This window comes from Aegilops tauschii, chromosome 7, assembly GCF_002575655.3.
Source record: "Aegilops tauschii subsp. strangulata cultivar AL8/78 chromosome 7, Aet v6.0, whole genome shotgun sequence".
Taxonomy (NCBI): domain Eukaryota; kingdom Viridiplantae; phylum Streptophyta; class Magnoliopsida; order Poales; family Poaceae; genus Aegilops; species Aegilops tauschii.
In genome coordinates this window covers 15,142,843-15,167,395 of record NC_053041.3, presented here as the reverse complement: position 1 = coordinate 15,167,395, position 24,553 = coordinate 15,142,843, and the positions used below count along the sequence as shown (strand labels likewise).

The 24,553-nt window shown below is 43.2% G+C and overlaps 2 protein-coding genes across 2 annotated transcripts; one reads left to right on the top strand and one right to left on the bottom strand.

The window, feature by feature from the left end:
* Window positions 1–18,623: 18,623 nt before the first annotated feature.
* LOC109770234 (uncharacterized) lies at window positions 18,624–18,944 on the top strand. Its single transcript, XM_020328943.1, has one exon. It carries the CDS (start codon window positions 18,624–18,626, stop codon window positions 18,942–18,944), a length of 321 nt encoding a protein of 106 aa, XP_020184532.1.
* Window positions 18,945–19,582: 638 nt separating this feature from the next.
* LOC109770235 (uncharacterized) lies at window positions 19,583–20,837 on the bottom strand. The gene is made up of 3 exons (XM_020328944.1): window positions 20,565–20,837; window positions 20,345–20,515; window positions 19,583–20,128 (listed from the first exon to the last, which is right to left on the bottom strand). Exons 1-3 carry the CDS (start codon window positions 20,835–20,837, stop codon window positions 19,583–19,585), a joined length of 990 nt encoding a protein of 329 aa, XP_020184533.1.
* Window positions 20,838–24,553: the final 3,716 nt, after the last annotated feature.

Below are 24,553 nucleotides of genomic sequence, written 5' to 3'. Positions count from 1 at the left end.
TTTGCTTTCGTGAGAGTCACAGTTTTGCTTCCGCGAGAGGCATGGTTGTGCTTTCGCGAGAATCACGGCCGTGCCTCCTCGGAAACGAAAAAAACACGTTTTCTCTTCTTTGTTTCCTTCCGCGAGAGTCACGGTTTTGCTTCCGCGAGAGGCGCGGTTGTGATTTCGTGAGAGGCACGGGCGTGCCTTTTTCGGAAAGGGAAAAACCCGTACCCCCGGTTTAGTTTTTTCGTACGGTTTTTCTGTCTGGTTTTTTCGTGAAAAAAAGTTCGTCAAAACCTATCAACACGGGATCTGGTTTTGAAGATCTCAACGCGAGGAATCCAACGGTGAAAGCGGTTCGAGATTTGGATGCACGGTTTAAGAGATAAAACATTTTGAATAAATGGATCTACGAAAAATGGGAAAACTCACAGGTTGCGACAAGTTTCGCACATGCAGCACGCCACTTGTCGCAACCTGGGGAGGTTGGGGTGATCTTTACAACGAGTACTCCTCAACTAGTGATTTCGATTAATTTTTTTTTCTATGATGTCGGCCCCTGTCAAATCGTGTGAAGATAATCTGCCCCTCAAAAAAGAAGTCGTGAAGATCATGCTTTGCAACAGAAAAGAAGGATTTCTCCTGTGGTGTGCTAGTGTATATATTTCGTGTGCGTGCTTGAGAAATCAGGTAGTGCATGTGCTCAGACATATGCGACGGCTTTTAATAGAACTATAGAAGTGTATATGATCAATGGATTGTTTACGACCTAAAAGTAAGTACTTAGCTGCCTGCCTGCCTGCCTGCCTGCAAGTGATTAAGAGATAGAGCAACATAGGTGAGAAACATAAGATAGTGCAACATAAATCAGTGTATTTATTTAGACGGGTCTGATTAAGATAGACCAACCTGAGAAACATATGTATGCCCAGGCCTCGATTGATTTGTGTGGTGCCTGCCTACAAGTGACGCGATTGACAACTACCCCATTTTACAACTAATTAATTAGCTGCATGATGGGTCAACCAACCCCAGGTACTCCACAAAATCTCTATTAATTTATTTGTGCATGTGAAAAGGTGCTCCATCCAATGGCTTTGCCAGATGCAACCATCGATCGACGACTAGGCCAAAGTTGATTAACCAAAGCTAGCTAACTAAGCGTGTGGCTCTCGTCGGTGCCGCTCATTGAGATCACCATATGAATTGATCAGTCAAAGGGTATGTTGTGTCTAATTAATATTGCCGTCTTCAAATATATTGCATTCCCTGCCAAAAAGAATGTATACGATCTTTACACGGTATGGCTATCTACCGTACAGCATATGAGGTATAGCATGGCCTCTCTTGTGACAAATGGCGATCCATTGCATCTATAGAAGTGTATATATACACCAGACGCTCCGATAGGTGCTTCTGTCACATCGGAAATAGTCAGGGAACCCGCATTGGAGTCGGCGCAGGTTCCACGGAGGTCGGAAAGGATGCGTAAAATGCACGGCTGCAACGCGTCCAATAACGAGCTCACTACGTATGCGGCAGCGATGATGCGTGTGTGCGTGCCTGCGTGTGTTTGTGTAATCAGGTGGTCTATGTTCCACTTCCACACTGAAATTTCATACATCCAATATATATTATAGAAGAAAAACTAAAAAGAATAGATTTTACATTTGTTTCAATTGTTGGACTACCATGACTCATATTTTTTAGTTTTTTAGGGACCCCATACTTTATTAATTTGAAACAAGAATCAAAGGGATAAAAGGGCTCCCCGACTCTTCGGAGAGGGGATTTGGAGCATTCAGCGGCCCACATACATAAATTCTCAAATAGTTGTAACCCACTACCTATTTTTCTCTTCATGCAATCATGCCACATCATCAAGTCTTCCATGTGTCCATAAGTTACAATATGTGCACTAATCTATCATGCAACCATGCCACCTCATCAATCATGCATCTCAATTTGTTTCATTATTTTTTTTGCGGACATAGACCGTGATGTTACATATTTTTGTAGCATGACCTACATATATCTGTACGTTGGATGCTTGGAGCAAATATATGTAGGCCATGATACACATCTTTGTTAAAAATGGCACAACTTTGACTTCAATCCAATAGTTTCCTATTTTAATACAACATTTTGTCACATGTCTCAAATGCTTTATTTTTTTCAAAATATAATCCAAGAGCATTCTTAAATTTGTTTTGCAATCGTTTTAGTTTTTCAGCATATATTTATGCATATGTTTTATGAGGGTTCCCGCGGCAATGCGTGGGGCATCATCTAGTTGTTTTGAACATGTGTGGCCGCATTGGTGGGGGTGAGACGTTTTCATAAACAGTGCATCTTCTCAGGAATGCCTACCATCAGGCATAGAAGCTAGGAAACGAAATGGCCCTAGTGATTTGCTATGCCCATTATGCAGGGCGGAGGAGACCATCACCCACATTCAATTATCATGCGTGGCAGATCAAATCCTATGGAGTTGCATTAGGGAAGTTGTGGGGTGTAGTGGTGCCCCTCTGATGTGGCCGATTTAATTTTGATCCTGGTTCAAACCTCGGGTAGGAGGAGAAGCCTCACATGGACCTTATGGAATATGTGCAACAAACTTGAGATTGCCTGCAAACCTCTACTTCATGCTACGTACGCCATTTTGAAATGTATTGCCTTCTTGCAAAAGTGGTGGTTACTCACTGCAGACATGGATCATGGCATCCGGGACAATATCATCACCGAACTTCAGGGCATGTTGCGTCAGCTATCTCCCGTCACCTAGTGATCTTTCTCTTCCACTCTTTTCTTCCGGTTGGGTTTTCGTATGTTGTGAGCCCAACAGACTATTGTTGTTTTGTTTTCGGTATCTTGTACTATTTTTTCATTGGTTGGTGCTTCACTATGAAACAGTGCTACGGCCTGGTTTGCCGAGTTAGGTGGTAACTATTCATTTCGTTTGAACAAATGGATATTTTTCATGGGGATACATATATTCCTTATAATATGAAAGATAACGAGAGCGTGCTAAGTCCTCGGGCCTGTTCCCAATCATCCACTCCAGAAAAACCAGTCACTCCGCTCCGATCCGCGCAGGAAGCGCTCTCCCAATCAAACGCCTTGTGGAAGGACCGTTCGGCCGGCTGGCTCTCCGGCAGAGCCCTGGTTCTCGTCTCTGATTTTTTGGGACTGGTTAGCCGTAGAGAGAGGAGAGGAGAGAAAATAGACTCGTACCGTTTCATTGGTGGCACTTGGCGGTGACACTTTTGGTAATTTCGACCAGCTCCCGATTCTGCTGAAACGAGGAGCGAGGGTTATGCTGCTCCGCTAAATTGCATTGTGCGCCGCTCCGCTCTCGATTATCAGATTCTGAGAGCTGTTGCGTTTGGCACAGCTCCACGCCTCCACCCGCTCCGGTCGTGGAGTTCGGAGCTGGAGTGTTGCCGAACAGGCTCCTCGTGTATGTTTCCAGTGTAGCCACCGCCGCCGTAACACACCTGACCGGCCGGCTGGAATATTGATCTGATGGTATTGAGCTACTCCGTAGTGGATAATGAGCTGTAGCTGCATCCTCCCCGCAGACACGGAAATATTGTCTCTTAACATGTTGTGTTGCCGTCCTATATAGCAGGATATGCCTCATGTCGGAGGCGACGGCGACGGCGACGTGATGGAGACGCGCTTAGATTACTGAACATGAAGTTCTTAAATTACCTTGATTGTGGTGTGTTTGCCAACCATCTTGCCTGAATGTGTCACGCGATTGACAACTAAAGTACAACACAGTTTACTTAGTTAACTAGTTGGCCTATAAGCTGGCTGCGAGGACCCATCGACGACCATGTGGTGAGATAACCAAAGCTAATAACTAAGGGTGTGTGGCCGCTGCAACTAGTGCCGCTGAGATCATCATGTGATTAGATCAATCAAAAGGCAGTGTACTGTACTACAAAACGGTAACATGATGCACATGCCATTTGGCAGTCAAGTGCATCCCTGTATACAATACGGCCAAAAATGTAGTTGTGTACATGTTCACAAGGCAACATCGTCGTACCGTGTTATGCCAGAAGATACACATGCTAGTATTAGCTACCGAGCATTAGATGATTAATCTTTAATTATCACCTAGCGTATGCAACCATCATCAGGGGATGTAGAATGGTTATTTGTTTGCGAGTCAAAAGTTTGCCTTGAGGATGCCACCTAGCAGATTATGTCGTGCCTTACTTTCCTCTCTCCCAATTTCCCCTTCTCCGTGTCCATCCCACGAGCTATACTGAAGCTCATCCCGATTGATTCACACTGCTGCAAACCATGGTTTGCGTACACATGTTTAACTAACCATAATGGCACAGTTTTCAGGTGGTTGGAAGGTGCTTGTGGTTCCATGGAAATCCACTATGGTTCCATGTTGAATGCCCGTCATCTCTACTAGTTGAGCCCAATTCTACTTCTCAAGTGAAGATTGGCACGTATATATGAACATGCGTGCACGCGCGTGCGCGCGCGCGCGCGCACACACAGAGAGAGAGAGAGAGAGAGAGCAACAACATGACATGGTATTCATGATTGGAAGAAGTTGAATTGGTACTATATTGCTTTGACTTCATGTCCTCAGTTTTTGTGAAGGTCTAGATGAGATGCTCCTTCGTAGTTCTTATTCTTTCAAGCAAATCATCTGACTGGCCGCGCGGCGCATCACAGTGGTAGCCTGCAGGCCGGCTCTAGACGATCGATAACATAGCTACATCTCCTCGCAGTTATTACGCGAGGAATGGTGAGTGTCATCCAGGTGGAGCAGCTAGCTAAGGCTGGTCATAGTGCGAGTAACTTAGCAAATAACATAGCGCATTTCAAGACAAATTTGCTTATGTGACATATAGTAGTTAATGAGGAAAGGGGTGTTTAGAGTAACATAATATGTTACTGTAACATAACGCAACCCAAAGCAAAATGAGCTACAATCTAATAAATGCAATCATCTATGATATTACCTCAATGTTATTTTGCACTATGAGAATAGTAACTTAGACTAGTGTCTTACTCCTCACTATGACTAGCCTAAGCGCCAACTCCGTCGTACGTACGTATGTACCGGATTCTCATGCATGGTCAACCTCTACCCTGCCCAGCCTCTCGGTGTCGATCTTCACCAAAGCCAATGATTAAGCGTGTGTGGCCCCACGGCGCCGCTGAGATCATCATGTGAACTGATCAATCAAAATGCCGTGTCTAGTATCATGTGAACTGGTCAATTTCTACAAATAAACAAATAGTAACATGTGAACTGGAGGGTCTCACTTATGCCAAATGGCTATAGATTAATTGCATCAGACAGAGCTAATAATGTAATGGTGTGTGTGCATGTTCTGACGGTGACATTGCGGTACCGTGTGAACCTACGATTGCCATGCCAGCAGATACACATGCTAAGCACCAGCTAGCTCTCTTTTTATTTTTATTTTTGCAAACATCGCTAATTTTTAATGAACATATCTAGCGTGCAACCATCATATATATCAGTGGATGTAGGAGCGTCTTTTGTTTGCATGGTAAAAAATTGCCGCCACCTACTTCATGTATTAACTTTTATAATGATCTTTCTAGCAGGAAATTGCTTGTCATCTACCGGAAATTGAAGAAAACCCGGCAGTTCCACATCATATCGAGGAAGACCAGAATTAAGAATGTGAGTTGATCGACGGATGCATATTCTATTGTACCAGTATGACAAGGATCGATATCTGGGACCGGCCAGCCGGGCCTATGGATACTGCTAGATACAGTCATTGCGGGCAGCATGAGCGATATTTTTAAGGCTTACCATGTAGAACACTCGTCGCCTCCTCAAGCATTACCTATGCTGCACAGGCTATGGATGTGATGCCACGAGGGTATCAGGGCCTACTTGCGTGCAAATAGAAGCTTGGGGATGTACAGTGTGCACGCTCTTGCTCTAATAGAACTTGATAGATGGTCCACGTAGGCAGGACAGATCCTCTTTTTCTGGTGTCTCTTATTCCCCTGTACCTTTTTCACGTATGTTTAATGTTTCATCTATTGTCTCTCCGAGACTAGCTCCGGGCTTTTCCTTCATATGCCACATCTTTGAGTGTGATAGAAGATTGTTCTAACTACTATAACTCGATGCTCCATCACGAGTGAAGATGGGGCGGTATATATGCACACACAACAAGGGACGGGGTATTTATGGTTGATGGTTGTTGACTCAGTACTATTGTCATGATGTCCTCAAATTCAGGAAAGGTCTAGGTGATATATTTGTTGGTCATCCTTCATCTTGAGAATAACTAAACGTCTAGCAAAGCATGTACCCGTCCTTTAAAACTAGGTTTTGCTCGCTTGTGATCGTGGAGAAATGCACACTTAAGATTTGGAAGCAATAATCAACACTACTCTGTTTGTTTTCAGAAATGATTTTTCCCCCTGAATTCTATCGGATTTCTTGTATTGACTTAAAAGAAACAATAGCCACAATGTGTTGCATCATATTTTTCTTTTTTTTCCCTAGGTTTTAAGGAGTTTTAGCAACATACCAAAAATGTTTCTCCTCATATTTTCCCACAGGATTTTTGGAGAAGCCTCCTTTTAATAAGATAATATATCATGTACAATCATAGATTAGGAGGAATGTTAAGATTAATTAACACCAGTTAATTAGAAAGGAATCTGCACTTCCAACCATCATGTAGTTATCTCTCCGGAAAAATATATGGTTAGAATGTTATTGTGCCACTAAGGATCTTAGTATCGTTCTTCGTGCATTCGAATTGAAAAGGAGGTCCTAGTAAATGTTAGAATTTCTACGTTTTTCCTTTGAAACTCGGATCGAAGGAAATTGTTCTCAATGTTTCTCCGTTGCCCCATTCTTTTTAACAAAGTCATGGATAGTAGCAGCATAGGAAAATTTCCTATTCCTATGTTTTTCTTTCGCTTTTCTTTTGAACCAAAGGAGTTCTTAGAGAAATTTTCTATGAATTACAAAGGATAGTATACCTGAAGAAAATTTTCCTTTAGAGCCCTTTGTTTTTCTGCAATAGATTCATATTCATATACATGATTGGTTCCTATCCTTCACATTTCAAAGGAAAATAACGTTAGCTTGCATCTAATGGGCAGAATCCCATCCATTGAACCAGATAACAACGCTTTTCCTATTGAATTTGAGATACTACATGTCGATCCCATTTTCTACAACTTTTATATATCTATATATGATGAAATTACATGGCCTTAGGTTCCTTCAAAGAATGAGCGACAAAACTACTGCACCGTCACTCATCTGATCGGCCTCGCGGCCCGTCGCACAGCTGCAGCTTGTAGGCCGGCTCTAGTTGATAGATCAACTAGCTGCATCTCCTCCATGCAGGCACGGAATTATTAAACGATGGCGAGTGCCATCCAGGAGGAGCTAACTAAGTGCCAACTTGGTCATACGTACGTACCGGATTGTCATACATGGTCAACATCTACCCTATCCTCTCCGTGTAAATCTTACTCAAAGCCAACAATTAAGCGTGTGTGTCCTGCGGAGCTAGCTGTGGCGCTGAGATCATCATGTGATCTGATAAATCTAAACACCGTGGCTAATTATTACTGTGCAAAAGAAATAACATGGTATCACTACAAATCAAATACTAACATGGCCTTCCCTGTGCCAAATGGTTGTAGATTAATTGCATCATGCACAGCTAATAATCATGTAATGTTGTGTTTGCATGTTTCGACAGCGACAATTGCGGTACCGTGTCAAGCTAGGATTGACAAGCACCAGCTAGCTCTTTTTTTCCTTTAAAGATTGCTAATGTTTAATTAATATCTAGCCTGCAACCATCATATATCAGTGGATGTAGGAGCGTCATCTATCTGCGCGACAAAAAATTGCCGCCATCTGTTTCATCTATTCACTTTTATAATGATCTATCTACCAGAAAATTCTTGTCGTCTACCAAAATTCAAGAAAACCCGGCAGTTGCACATGATATCGAGGCAGGCCAGAATTAAGAATGTGACATGATCGATGCATGCATATGTGGCAGCAAAAGGAACATATATATTGTACTATTGTACTAGTATAACAAGGAACGATATCTAAGGCCTCTTGTGGATATAAAGGGACCGGCCGGGCATATGGATACAGTGTACCAGCTTCTTGTGGGAAGCATGTGCCAGATTAATTTCTAAGGCTTGCATGCACGGTCCACACTCCACATACATTAATCCTTAATATATTAGTGCACACGCCGAGAGCTGATAGAAGAGTAGAGGAGCCTAGTGGTCGACAGAAATAAGGGCATGCTCAACGGTAGCAGACAATGAAATTTGTGTTCAACCAGCTACTCCAAACCGCACCTTGCTTGGTTGATGCCTGTGTCGAGCACCCCGCCTAGTAGCTTATGATGGTCTCGCCCACAATACCCATCATCTCCAGATGTTCTAGCCTCTTCAGAGTATGGTTCTTCTGTCAGAATGGCACTAGTAGCAGGTAATGGGAGTCCATTGAGCATGATACAATCGAACTGGATGCGTGGTCTACATAGCAACGATCCAGTTCTTCCCGATATCTCTTATTCCCTTATACATTTTCACATTCTTTTGATGATCATCTACTGTCTCTCAGAAATAGCTCCTCTTTTTTCTTCATTTTCCGCATATTTAAATGTGACGATAGAGTGTTCCAACTAGTAGAAGCCGATGCTACTGCTTGGGTGAAAATGGGGAGGTATATATGCAGACGCGAGGAACGAGCAGGTATTCATGTTGGGAGTTGTTGTATCAGTACTATTTAGTATTCACTTTAGGTCCTGTCATTGTTTAAAGGTCTAGATGAGGCGTTCCGTGATCGTCCTTCTTCTTTCGAGTTCGGCACAGTATTGTTCGGTCACCATGAGGCAGCGCCAAGTAAATATAGTGGCATATGCACTGCGGTTGTTGGGCGTTTTTTTATGAAGACTATATAATTGCTCATGCGTTGCAACGGGATATAAAGATTCTAATATATGATTACCTTTCATATTTTAATGTTATTACATAAATAAATCTTTATAAATTCATGTCCATGATTTACCAAACTAAACAAAAATCACTTATTTCATGAAAACTTTTTGGCTTATAGGAGAAAAACATATTTTTTTGGTAAGTAATTAAAAAGTGGGACAATTAAGACGGTTTTCAAGGATAACCGGTGAAAAAAAAACAGAGATGCGAGGGGAAAAATCAAAACGGAGAGAGGGGTCGTACGTAAGGTTGGACGAAGCAGTATGCCTGGAAGGAAAATGAAAGCTATTTTAAAGAAAGCAGTACAGATTGGCATGAATGAGTAAGCTGATTTTTTTCCTTTGTGAAATCATGTTTGGATTGTGCTGATGTGTTGTTCATACAATCTTGAATTAATGTCATGAGATATTATATTTTTTTTATCCAGGACATTACAATTGAATATGCATCACTTCTGAAATAAGGCAGTGGTGTTATCGAGAAATCGGATATGTATGAGAACATGAAGCAAAGAAATGGCTGACATATCAGATGATAGGTATGAAAGACAAATGTTGGAAAGCTGATATTTACAGTGTTGGCATATTTTCTTCCAGAAAAGAACACTCAATAGCCATTTTGCGTTTTTCATTTCCCGTCCTTTTTAGTTAGGAGTAAGCGCATTCCCCATCAAAGTGACGCGTCCTTGATAAAGACTGGTACCAAACATAACGTTTAACAATTTGTGGGATTGTGGGTACACTACATCCACAAGAGCATGCGTAAACCATGGGAGCAACAATTTACTTATGAAATAGACGTCCAACAAAACTAACAGTAGCAATCTGAATGTCTAAAACCATATATTTTCCTTCAAAAATGGCATACTGTTTGATTGCGCGGTATATGAGTTTCTACAGTAACCAATAATTTGAGATGGAGTATGCATGCATGGTGAGAAGAAAAACATGCTATATCCTAGCGGTATAGGAGATCAATCAATACTTGAGTGGACACATAATCTGCGATTGACTGGTCAGCAATATACAGTGTGTTCTATCTTGTGTTAGTAGCATGCACAAATGAGAGTTCCAGGGCTTCCATTTCCACAGTAAAGGTATTTCTTGACTATAGTTGTGCTTAGACAAGAGCTAATGGGGGAGTGAAACTCTATGGTAGTTAACAATAACATAAGCCGATGAATGGTCCACTAACTAACGATCCTTTAGTTCCTAATGTCTCTCAGTCCGTTCAGTCCGTAATGCTTACTTAACCTTCTTATGTTCAGGACTAGCTCTGCTTTTTTCTCCACTGTCACGAGTATTTGAATGCGATGGAAGGTGTTCTAACTAGGAGATCTTGAGAGAAGATGGAGCGGTATATATGTGCACACGACGGAACCAGTATGAGTGTTCACAGCTAGAAGTTATTGGGTAAGTACTATTTTACATTGACGCCACGTCTTTATATTTTGTAATGGTTTAAGATAGTAATTTGGCAATGGCAAAGCATATACAATTTTTACCATTAATGATGCCACATATATCTAGATTATAGAATAATAACTACGACCCATGAATAAAAAATTTAAAGTTTTGACACCGAAATATATTAGACTGTATATCTTGTAGTGTACACTAGAAGATGCATTTTGTAGGAGCGCGGACATTTAACTACCCATGCATCTTACTCAAGTCGGTTGTTTATTTATTGTAACCCCGATGGTCAAGTCTGTTCGACACAAACAAAAATAGTGAGGAACCAACCTGTGGTTTGCATCAAACCTGTGGTGACGCACAGGGCATCGACTATAGACGACTCAAGTATTACAGCATTTTTTTAATTAATTAGAAGCATCTGAGCTACCTACCGATCAACGTTTGGCCCTTGCTAGCTACTGATCTGCAAATTCATCAACCAAAATGCCATGTCTAATTATCATTGCCATGTACTGTACATAGAAATTGCACACATGGCCGTCTCTACTGTGCCAAATGGTGATCAATTAATTGAATTCATGTTCGACGGCGACATTGCGTACCGTGCCAATGATCGTTATGCCAGCAGATGCACGGCATGTTCCTATAGCTCGCAAGCACTAGTTTGTCGTTGTTTTCTTTTGGGCAACAGCACTAGCTTTTTTGAATTACCAACTAGGCGAAGTGCCACCGGACGGGAACTTGGTGCTCTCGGGTACCCGCGCACCCTATATGCGCAAAAAAAATAGTAATTCAAAAAAAGATCAAAAAATTTCAAATCTTGTTTGGAATAAAAGATGATCAGGTATTGTACTCGTATAAAAAGTTTGGGCAAGAAATGATTCCTAATGACTTCAGGGCAGAAAAGACAAATTTATGACGATAATATAGCCTGTATAGTACTTGTATATAGCGTTTTTTGCCAAATCCCCGACCCAGGATGCAGTGAAAGTCATTGTCTGACGAATCTTTTTACACGACTACAATACTTGATCATATTTGATACAAAAAAGATTTGGAATTTTTTGAACTTTTTCTGAATTACTAATTCTTTTTTGCATATAGGGTGCGCCTGTACCCAGGTTCTCCTTCGTATTTTCCAAGTGCCACCATCCTATATCAGTGATGCAGCAGCGTTATTTCTTTGCGTGACAGAAGTTTTCCGCTGCCTACCTTAGAGCATCTCCACTCGTTCGGCCCGCCAGTGCCAAGGCCGACGCTCTTTCGGGTGCCGCCCCGCAATTTTTAGGCCCTTGGGACGAGCTAGGTCCCAGCCACGCCCCCAGGTGCCGCCCCCCAAGGCGTCACAAATTCAAACGGGTTCATTTCCCGCCCCCATGAAACACCACAAGTCTAGCGATCAGCGTAGTTCGGCGATCACGTTGCCACCATGCAAAAAAAAAGGGCCCGACGCATCAAACGGTGGTGTCGGCCTCCGGCGTCGCAGGAGTCGGCATGCGCGGGCTGGACGGCGTCGGCGCGGCTTGTTCTGTGCTGGGAGGCGTCGGCGCGGCTTCTGTGCTGGTCGGCGTCGTGGAGGCATCATCGCTCGGGCTTGGCGGCGGCGGCGGCGTTGGCGTGGGCGTGGGCGTGGGAGTTGGGGCCACCGTCGACGGTATCTGGTTCAGGATGAGGCCGCGTTCCGCCAGGTACCACGCCTTGGGTTGCGGATCGTCACTCTGGAGCATGTCCGCCCCGCCCATCAGGAAAGCCATGTCGGTGTTCCTCTTCTTCGCGGCGACGTTCGTCCGGAGCAGGTCGAGCTTGACGGCGCTGTTCGTCATCAACGCCGACCACCGCGCCTCGGTCTTCTCTTCCCGCAGGGCGGCCCGGGTCTTGGCGTCGGCGAGGCAATGCTCGATGGACTCGTGCAAACGTGCGGTGGCCGACTCGGCGCGTCCGGCTTGTACGTCTCCTTGGCCTTGGCGAGGGCGCGCCGGACATCTGCCCACTTCTCGCACTTGTCGATCCGCTTGAAGACGGGTTGCATACAAAAAAAATGAAAATACACCAAATTGATGAGTACATGTCAGCATAGTAAATATCATAACTGTGTCGATATTCATATACATGGAATTGCTTGACTTGTCAAGTATTGAAATTCAAATACCCGTGACGTATTTGTGCTACAAGTATGGTATGAAATAGTAGCCACACCTCAACCATCGCATTTTACATAAAAATATGTGAAAGATTACACTATATTAATGAGTACATGGTAGCACACTGAATGCTATAACTACAGGATGCATCTTGTACAGACTAGAAGGAGTGTTCTACATGCTTCACTGCTGAAATCAGGCATTAAATTCCCAAATGGGTCAATCAACAAACGTACGTGTAAATTCTTCCATCAAATTGTATGATTGACCAGAATATCAAGCCAGTCAATGTAGGCTAACTTATTGGATGATGCATCCGAAACACAATACATACGTCCAAGCAACATGGACACGTCACCAATACAGATGTGCCAGCCGATGTTCAAAGATCACGCATACCGGGCGTGGTTTTTTTATAAGTTTTGGACTATTTATCCATTTTCTTTCTTCATAACAAAGAATATTTGAGAAATATTGGACTTTTCTTCCATTCTCTTCCTTCATAACTAAGAATTTTCAGTGAATCTTTGGAGTTTCGGTCCATTTTTCTTTCAGAACTCATGTCTAGAGTGAGGCTTTGTGTTGTTTGTACAAGCTAGGATTAATACCGAGAGATCGTATCTTTCCTTTTACATAAGACATTGCATTTCATATGCATTACTATTAAAATTATGCATTAGTTTCATAATTTTGTAAAACAACAATATATAATTCTTTGTCATCTGTGGACTGGATATATGAACTTGTACAATTGATTGATCATCTGCGGACTGAAATAACAGTTCTAAAGTACAATTTATGAAGAATGTAATGGGTTAATTAATGCTAATTACCATCATTTAGATCCTTGATTTATTGTCTTCCTAAAAAAAGTCAATACATGTATTTTTTTCCCTCTCTCATCATTTTAGCTATGCACAAATTTGTTCACAGCAAGGTGATGCAGCCTTGAACAAGTTGTAATGGGCAGACTTGACTAACTCTTTCATCCTGCCTTCTTCTTATATTCCCAATGCCTCTTATTCCTTGATGCTTTTTTCACCTTTTTAGTATGTTTAGGACTATATATTCTTTTCCCTCCATTTTCTACACTATGTGCATGTGAGGAGAAGTGTTGTATAACTAGTAAAACACGATGCTACTACTTCGGGAGGTGGAGTGGTGATATCATAAACGGCGTAGTGTTCATGTTTGGAAGTTGTTGGGTCATCACCAGTTTCCATTGAATTTGATATTTTTGTGAATGTCTACCATAAGAGTTTGACAACAACCAAGCTTATAGCAAGTGAATATCAAGTTCCTACACATCGCTGTTCGACTTTCCAGTCGTATGCCTACCATGTTTCCGTCCTACAATTATATATGGTATAGAACAGTACCGATCCCTCAATTATTTCAATCTTTCGACAACAGACCAAATACAAAAAGGTGGAAATACGGCAACTTAGGGCATCTCCAATGCCGACCCGCTAAATGGACATCACATCTATCTGAAGACTAATTTTCTGGAAGATCCAAGCTCCCCCCCCCCCCCCCCCCATCTCCTAACACCAAGTTGGCAGCTGGAGACAAGGGGACCAAAAATCCCTACGGCAGCTTCCAATGATTCTAGCGGCGGCACTAACTAGCCAATCTTCAATGTCATGGGCCGGAAGTGGGAGTGGCTATACCACCCTTGCAGCGAGTGCGAGCGTGCAATCGCGTTAAGCAACGCCCTATGGGCCCAGTGCAGGGAATAAAGGCTAGTTTTTCCTTTTTTTTATTATTACTTATATATACATTTATAGATTGGAAAAATATTATATTTCAATTTTGGAAAACTTTCATCGCGCATTCAAGAAAAATTACATCTTGTGTAAAAAAATGTTCGCTCAACTTTTAAGAATGTTGATAGAATTTGAGAAAATATATGTGACATTCAAAAAATGTTCGTACACTTCCAAAAGTTGTTCATGACATTTTAATAAAAGTTATTACAATTTAGAAAAATGTTCTCATAATTCCAAACAAATGTTTCATACCATTCAAAAGTATTGTACCTGGCATTTCAAATACATGTTCACATATTCCCAAAATATGTAGGTGACATTTTAAAAAATGGTTATAGAATGTAAACAATGTTCACGTAGCCATTAAAAAAACATAGAGGTGCCATTTTAAAGAAATAATTGAAATAAATAATTATACAATGTAAAATAAATGTTCACGTTGTTCAAAAAATGTTTATTGCCATTAATAAAAATATTTAAAGTGTATTAAAAATGTGCAAAATATGTATTTGAAAAACAAGTACATTGTACATTTGAAAAATAGTCAACATGTACCAAAAACATATTGGACATGGACTCTAAACATGTACAATGTGTACTGAAAAAGTTATACATGTATTGAAAAAAATACTAAAGAGAACGAATGAAAAAGTAGAAAAAAGGAAAAAAAACCGGTAAAGAAAAGCAAAAAAAATAGAGAATTCAAAGAAAATGGGTGACGAAACCCAGGAAAGCAAAATAATAAAGAAAATTAGTGAAAATCGAAGAAAGAAACACAAGAAAACCAAAGAAAAGAAAAGAAAAACCCCAAAGATAACCGGTGAAGAAATGCACAAATACAGAAGAAAAACTGAACTGAAAGAACAAAAATAACAAAACTGGAAGGAAAACCAGAAAAAGCAGAAAGAAAACCGTGTTACTAGGCCGGTCCGCTCAGGAAAGTCCTTGAGGTGAGACTATCATTGGACTCGCAATAGGCAAGGATTAGCTGTCGCGGTCAGAAGCTCCTAAACCGTCCGCCCGAGCGCTTTGATTATAAATTGGCGTAGTTCGCATGTCCTCAGTTAACGATAGCTAGAGTAACGCTCGTGCAGAGTGATGTACTCCCTCCGTTCTTAAATATAAGTCCTTTTAAAGATTTCAATATGCACTACATACATAGCAAAATGAGTGAATCTCTACTCTAAATTATGTCTATATACATCCGTATGTAGTCCGTATTGAAATCTCTAAAAAGGACTTATATTTTAGAACGAAGGGAGTATATATCATTTGTGCCACTGCTACAGTAATAACTTAGCTCGACTGGTATGCTCGACTAGATTGGGCTGAGCGGTTGCCATTCAAGACATGCTCCTTATACGGCCTTCTACCGTACTGGGCTGGCCCATTATTGGTTACCTTTTTCCGTCCATGTTTTTATTTCGTCTATGATGTTAGCCACTGTCAAGTCGTGAAGATCATCCTATCCAACAACAAAAAGTCGTGTATATATTTATGGTGTGGTGTGAAAAGTAGGACTAAGTGAGAAACATATATGCCCAAGCTCGACTGATCTGTTGTGTGGTGCCTGCGTGCAAGTGACGCGATCGGCAACTACTCCATTTTACAACTAACTAATGAGCTGCATGATGGGTCAAACAAACCAAGGTATACTCCACATGTCTATTAATTTATTTGTCCATGTGAAAGGTGTTCCATCCAATGGCTTTGCCAGATGCAACCATCGATCGATCGACGACCAGGCCAAAGTTGATCAACCAAAGATAACTAAGCGTGTGTCCCTCGTCGATGCCGCTCACTGAGATCACCATACGAAATGATCAGTCAAAGGGTATGTCGTGTCTAATTAACATTGCCGTCTACAAATATATGTACCTAGCAAAAAAAAAGTATATGATCTTTACACGGTATGCCTATGTACCGTACAACATACGGCGTATAACATGGCATATACACACAACTACATTTCAAACGGAAGGAGTACCATATAAATCAGGAGCGGGCAGGGTGGTCTATGGACCTCCCTGAAATTTCCTATTCCTTTATATATCTGCAACAAACTTGTGATTGCGCGCAAACCTCTACTTCATGCTACGCAATGCATTGTCTTCTTGCAATAGTGGTGGTTACTGGTTACAGCCAAGGATCACGGCATCCGCGACAATATCATCGCCAAGCTTCAGGGCGTGTTGCATCGGCTAGACCCTTTCGCTCTTTTCTTCTGGTTGGGTCTTTTTATGCTATGAGCCCAACAGACTATTGTTCATCGCAAAAAAAAAGACTATTGTTGTTTTTCTTTGGTACCTTGTACTATTTTCTATTGGTTGGTGCTTCGTCTATAAAACGGGCCTGTGGCCTGGTTTTCTGAGTTCGGTGGTAACTATTCATTGAGTTTGAACAAATGGATATTTTTCGTGAAGGATATATTCGTTTTCCTTAATTTGAAACATAACGAGAGCCTACTAAGTCGTCATGTGTATGTTATGTTTCCTATGCGGCCGGCCGGCTCTAGCTGCATCCTCCCTGCAGACACGGAAATATTGTCTCTTAACATGTTGTGTTGCCGTATAACACGATATGCATCATGTAGTATGCGACCGCGGCGTGATGGAGACGCGCGCTTAGATTACTGAACACTAAGTACTTAAATTACCTTGATTGTGATGTGTTTGCCAACCAGCCTGCCTGGATGTGTCACGCAATTGACAACGGAAGTACAACGCAATTTACTTAATTAACCAATACTGGGTGTGACAAGCCATGGATAACCATGAGGAGAGCTCACCAAAGCTAACAATTAAGCTTTTATGGCCGCTGCAACTACTGCCGCTGAGATTGTGAATGGATCAATCATCAAAAGGCAGTGTACGCTGTACTACGAAACAGTAACATGGTGCAGATGCCAATTGGCAATCAAGTGCAGCCCTGTATATACAACACGGCTGACCCTGTGTGTGTAGATGTTCAGACGGAAACATTGCCGTACCATAGTATGCCAGCACATACACATGCTAGTACTAGCTAGCGACCATTGGATGGTTAATCTTTAATTAACACCAAGCATATGCAACCGATCCCCTATCGTATGAATCCTTAAATTCTCCCTTAAATCTTAACTCCTTAAACATCGAGGAGTTAGATAGTGGCCGGACATAACCAAATCCCAATATTTAACTTTCTACAAGCATAGCATGTTTGAAGAGGTAACCGATTTTAAGGGACCAGCTAGAGTTTCCCTTTGGTTCTTTTGAAAGAAAAAGACACATTACGACCGACTGCACCGTCACTCATCTGACCGGCCGAGCGCGTCGCAGAGATGCAGGCCGGCGCTACTCCATGGATCAACTAGCTGCATCTCCTCTGCTGCGGGCACGGCATTATTGCACGATGGCGAGTGTCATCCAGGTGGAGCCAACTTGGTCGTACGTACGTACAGGATTGTCATACATGGTCAACCTCTTCCCAGGCTCTCCGTGTCGATGTTAACTAAATAAAGCCAATAATCAAGCGTGTGTGGCCCCTACAGCTAGCGGCGCCGCTGAGATCATCACGTGAACTGATCAATCAAAATGCCGTGTCTAATTGCTACTCTACATAACATGGTGTCGGTCTCTACAAATAAACAAATATTAGCATGCCCGTCAAGAAAACAAATTAACACGCGTCGAGAGGAATCGATATCTCCACTCCATCCATCTATCGACCGATGGACGCGTCGAGAGGAATCGATATCTCCACTCCATCCACTCTTGCACACTGGAGAGGGATCCACCACGAAAGGGAACTCTAAGGCGGTAGGAGCCGATGGCAAGGCGATCGTGCACCTACGCTAGGGTTAGGGTTTCGGCTTCTCGGGGGTGGTTGGAATCTAGAGCGGCAGGGGGCGATGGCGCTTCCATGGCCGCGGGCTGGGAGAGGTTGTTCTCGGCTGTGGACGACGTTCATGGCGGGGACTATGGATGGCAAGCTGACGGGGGCTGCGCGGGAGCAGGCGGACACTCCAAGGGCGGCGGGGCCTACTTCGGCGGCAGGGGTGATGGCGCCCTCGGCGTCGCTGGCGACTTCGACAGTGGCGGCGACCCCGAAGGCGCGGTGTATGAGTGGAACTGCTAGCGGGGGGTCTTCTCGATCTTCCGCGGAGAGCAAAGGATGGGGGGGTGTTGATGGAGGAGGCAGAAGGTTTTTTCTTTGAAGATCTAGTGGCAGAGTTGCCGAAGTGTACTCGGTGGTCGGCCGGCGGTAAGGTCTGCTCATCTCGCCCCTTTAACAAAACAGTACTGGAAAAAACCATGCAGAGAGCCTGGGGTTTGCATCGTGAAGCACAGTTTAGGGATATGGGCTCTAATATTTTCATTGTGCATTTTGGAAGCGAGGGTGATTACAAGCATGCTTTGAACAACGGCCCGTGGCAATTCGATTTCAGTGTTTTGATCTTAAAAGAGTACAAGAGGAAGACGAGGCCTTCTGAGATGATATTTGATACGGTGGATATTTGGGTTAGGGTTATTGATCTCCCGCCGAACAAGAGGACAGAGGTGTTTGGAAAGGCTTTGGGAAATTGGCTTGGTGAGGTTGTGAAGGTGGATGTGGATGTAGATGGCTTTGCATGAGGCAATCAGCTAAGAGTCAGGGCGAAGATAGTTGTTCATGAGCCCTTGGTCAGAGGTTTCTACTTGAAACAATCCAAGGATGATAGCAGCTGGGTACATTACGACTGCACCGTCACTCATTTGACCTGCCGAGCGGGTCACACAGATGCAGGCCAGCTCTAGTCGGTCGATCAACTAGGGTGTGTTTGGTTACATTGCCAATCCAGCATGGCCCGGCGAGCCTGGCTCTAGTGAGCCGGTTTGAGGGGATGCAGGCAAAAAGACCCCAGATGCACATAGTTTGGTTGTCTGCATGTATCTAGTTGCATGAGACAACCATTTTTGACCCAGCGTTTGGTTGCCCGCATTGCATTAGGCACACATATGACATGGTGTTTGGTTGCAACCTGCATAAGGTGTTGTCACCACTTCTAACTAGTGGTGAGCTTACCACACACAATTTGAATATGTAGTGCTAGCTAGCTAAACAAATGACAGTTCATCCTAACTACTATCAAATGATAGTTCAAATTATTAAGAGACATTGGCTAAATAGGGGATAGTTCATCGGTGTTGTTGCTACCAGATCTTCCTCTTCCTCTTCCTCTTCTTCTGCTTCTGCTTCTGCTGCTGCTGCTGCTTCTTCTTCCTCCTCTTCTTCAAATCCTGCACTGACCTCTGTTAAGCCACATTGCCTCTGCCCACTCCAACCTTTTGTTCTTCCAAGCGTCATTGTCAAATGTCTCCACACCATGGCCGGAGCTAACAACATCGTCAGGCTCGACCTCTTCCTCCTCAGGCACGTGTTCATCAAAGCCGCACTGGAGGATCCAATTATGCAGAATGCAACAAGCAAGAACAAGCTTAACCTGAGTGGAGTATGGGTGGAATGACTTCTGATCCAGGATCTTAAACCTATTCTTCAGAGCTCCAAATGCCCTCTCAACAGTTACTCTAAGGCTGGAGTGTCTGAGATTAAACAGCTCCTGTGCAGTCCTAGGATAGTTCCTACCAGAGAAATCGTTGAGATGGTACCTGGTTTTCCTGAAGGGTGGAAGAATACCCAGCTGACATGCATAGCCAACATCTCCAAAGTAGAACTTGTCGTCGGGGATGTTGATCCCATCAGGTCGACTCATGCTGTCACTGAGAATGTTAGCATCATGCGCTGACCCCTCCCAGCCAGCCAGCACATATGTGAACTTCTGATCAAAGTCAACAGCAGCAAGCACATTCTGGCTTCTGTAGTGCTTCCCCCCCCCCCTGTATGCCACAGCTGTGACCTAGGAACTCTGGCAGTGACATGAGTACCATCTATTGCACCAATGCAATCCTGAAAATTGCATCACAAGCCTATGTTAGTGCTCAACTTGAACAATACAAGCATATCAAGCCATGAAAAGTGTATTGTCAATGCTCACCTTGAAGTATGGATACCATCTTGGGCTTCCGCAGATCTTGGGTGGAGTCTGGCCAGATGGTATATTGATCATCTCTCCTCTAAGATCCCCAATAGCAAAAAGCACTTGCTTGAAGTACCTAGAGATGGTCTCCATTGATCTCCTGAACGTATTGTGAATGACCCTGAACCTCTGGTTGTGGCAAACAACATGGAGGAATATAGCCACTTGCTCTTCGAACTGGTGTTGATGTTATCTTGTAGCAGCCCCTGCTCCTGAAGGTCTCGACAAGCCTGGAAAATGGTGCTCTTTTCATTCGAAGCATCCACAGAGCCTCAACGTCATTGCAGTTGTAGATGTAGTTCAAATTTTGGGTCCTCTCCTGTTCCCGGATAAACAATGGACAATAGCGGATCAAAGGTCTTCCAGCACGACGAACAGCTCTCTGGTGCATGAACATGACCCATGCCTGAATCACACTAATTAGTGCTGCTGCCTCAATTATCAGCCCCATCCATGCGTCCATAACCTAGTTGACATCGACGGTTCGTTCGGTGGGAAATCGATCCTACATGTAGCCTAACGGCCTAACCACCGAGCTAACAAAGGGGGGAGGGGGTGCTTCTTACCGGCATCGGAGACGAGGACGGCGTAGGGGGAGCCATGACACAGACAAGGTCGACCAGACGGTGGCCAACAGCAAGGGGAGCACCAGATCCACCGCAAACGCCGCCGCCTCTTCCGCCGCCGCCACCTCTAGCATAGATCTGAAATCGCAGCTACCGCCGGTGGTGAGGCAGTAGGGAAGAAAGGGGGGTAGTGGCTATGGGTGAGCGAGTGAATGCGGAGTGAGGCTAGATTTGGCGTTGGGACGGCGCGCCAGATTTCCATCTCCCACCATCCCCCCTCACCCTCGCGTCGCACCCGCTCGTGCGACCTCACGCCGCACTCAGCCTGGCTCGTGAGAAACTGTCGATCCGAGCGTTTCCAGCGAGCCAGGCTCTGGGCTGCTTTGACAAGCGTGCAATGCAAGCCCAACAGTGAATCCAGGCAACCAAACAGGCCTCTTCCTTCCTGCGTGGGGCTGGTTGGACTCGTTCCGGGCAACCAAACACACCCCTAGCTGCTTGTCCTCCGCTGCAGGCACGGCATTATTAAACGATGGCGAGTGTCATCCAGATGGAACTAGCTATCTCACGACGAACTCGATCGTACGTACGTACGTACGTATGTACCGGATTGTCATGCATGGTCAACCTCTTCCCAGCCTCTCCGTGTCGATGTTAACCAAAGCCAATAATTAAGCGTGTGTGGCCCCTGCAGCTAGCAGCGCCGCTGAGATCATCATGCGAACTGATCAATCAAAATGCCGTGTCTAATTACTACATAACATTGTGTCGGTCTCTGCAAATAAACAATACCCGACAAAAAAATATTAACATGGTGCAATCACAGGGTCTCTTTGTGCCAAATGGTTGTACTCCCTCCGTCCCATAATATAAGAACGTTTTTGACCCTACGCTAATGTAAAAAATACTTTTATATTATGGAACAAAGGAAGTAGATTAATTTCATCAGACACGGCTAACAATGTAATGAAGTATGCATGTTCCGACGGCCACATTGCTGTACCGTGTCAAGCTAGGATTGTCATGCCAGCAGATACGCATGGTAAGCACCAGTTAGCTCCTTTTTTTCAAACATCGCTAATTTTTAAATAATACCTAGCGTGCAACCATCATGTAGCAGTGGATGTACGTAGGAGCGGCATTTATTTGCACGACATAAAACCGCAGCCACCTACTTCATCTATTCACTTTTATAATGATCTTTCTACCAGCGAATTCTTGTCATCCATAAGAAATGGAGGAAAACCCGGCAGTTGGACATCATATCGAGGCACACTAGAATTAAGAATGTGAGTTGATCGATGGATGTATATGTGGCGGCAAGAGGAAGATATTCTATTGTACCAGTATAGCAAGGATTGATATCGGGGACTGGCCGGCCGGGCATATGGATACAGCATACCAGCTTCTTGCGGGCAGCATGAGTGATATTTTTAAGGCTTACCATGTACTCCCTCCGTTTCTAAATATTTGTCTTTCTAGAAATTTCAACAAGTGACTACATACGGAGCAAAATGAGTGAATCTACATTCTAAAACATATCTATATACATCTGAATGTGGTAATCCATTTAAAATCTCTAAAAAGACAAATATTTAGGAATGGAGGGAGTAGAACACTGGTCGCCTCCACAAGCATTACCTATGCCGCGCTGGCTATGGATGTGCTCTCACGATGCCATCAGGCCCTACTTGCGTGCAAATAGAAGCTTGGGAAAGCGCAGTGTGCATGCTCTTGCTCTAATAGAAGTTGACGGATGGTCCACGTAGGCAGGACCGCTCCTCTTTTTCTGGTGTCTCTTAGTCTAGTCATAGTGGGGAGTAACTTAGACTAGTGTCATGCATATGACACTAGTCTTTGTTATTATCTTTATAGTGCAAAGTAATATACAAGTAGTATCATAGATGATAGCATTTATTATAATATAGACTCATTTTGCTTTGGGTTGCGTTATGTTATGTTACTCAAAACACCTCTCTTCTCATTAACTATATGCCACGTAAGCAAACTTGTCTTGAAATGCGCTATGTTACTTACTAAGTTACTCCCACTATGACCAGCCTTATTCCCCTATGCCTTTTTCACGTACTTTTAATGTTTCATCTATTGTTTCTCCGGGACTAGCTCCTGTTTTTTCCTTCACATGCCACATATTTGAGCGTGATAGAAGATTGTTCCAAGTAGTAACTCGATGCCACATCTCGAGTGAAGATGGGGCGGTATATATGCACACACAACAAACGCCGGGGTATTTATGGTTGATGGCTGTTGATTCAGTACTATTGTGATGATGTCCTCAACTTTTGGAAAGGCCTGGGTGATATATTTCTTGGTCATCATTCATCTTGAGAATAACAAAACGTCAAGCAAAGCATGTAACCGTCCTTTAAAACTAGGTTTTGCTCGCTTGTTATCATGGAGAAATGCATCCTGAAAGTTTGGAAGCAATAATTAATACTTCTCTGTTTGTTTTCAAAAATGATATTTTTCCTCTGAATTCTGTGGGTTATCTTGTATTGACTTAAAAGAGACAATAGCCATTACGTCTAGCATCATATTTTCCTTATTTTTTCACTAAGTTCTAAGTAGTTTTAGCAACATACCAAAAATGTTTCTCCTATATTTTCCCAAAGGATTTTAGGAGAAGCCTCTTTTTAGTACTCATCTGATCTGTCGCACGGCTGCAGCGACCCATTTTCCCAACTTTTATATTTCTATATACTATGAATTTAACATGGCCTTAGGTTCCTAGAAAGAACGAGCGACAACACTACTACACCGTCACTCATCTGAACGACCGAGCGGTGCGTTGCACGGCTGCAGCCTGCAGGCCGGATCTAGTTGATAGATCAACTACCTGCATCTCCTCCCTGCAGGCATGGAATTATTAAACGATGGCGAGTGCCATCCAGGAGGAGCTAGCTAAGTGCCAACTTGGTCATATGTACGTACCGGATTGTCATACATGGTCAACATCTACCCTAGCCCCTCCGTGTTAATCTTAGTCAAAGCCAACAATTAGACCTTGTACAATGCTAGGTGCTTACAGATATGCTTAGAAAAATAAATTGAATTATCTGAAGCATCGGTGCCTATTTCTAAAGGACATGTACTTACTTAAGCGTCTATTATGTATAAATACACACCGGTGCTTGATAAATGCCTGGTTTATGTTTCTAAGCACCTCATGTAAGCATCTTGCATTGTACAAGACCTTAAGCGTGTCTGTCCCGTTGAGGTAGCTGCGCCGCTGAGATCATCACGTGAGCTGATCAATCAAAACAGTGTGGCTAATTAATACTGTGCATAAGAAATAACATGGTATCCCCACAAATCGAATACTAACATGGCCTTCCTTATGCCAAATGGTTGTAGTTTAATTGCATCAGACACAGCTAATAATAATGTAATGTTGCGTGTGCATCTTCCAACGGCGACATTGCGGTACCGTGTCAACCTAGGATTGACAAGCACCAGCTAGCTCTTTTTTTTTCTTTTAAAGATCGCTAATCTTTAATTAATACTTCCTCCTTCCAAAAATTCTTGTTTTAAATTTATCTAAATACGGTCATATCTTAATACATCCGTATTTAGACAAATT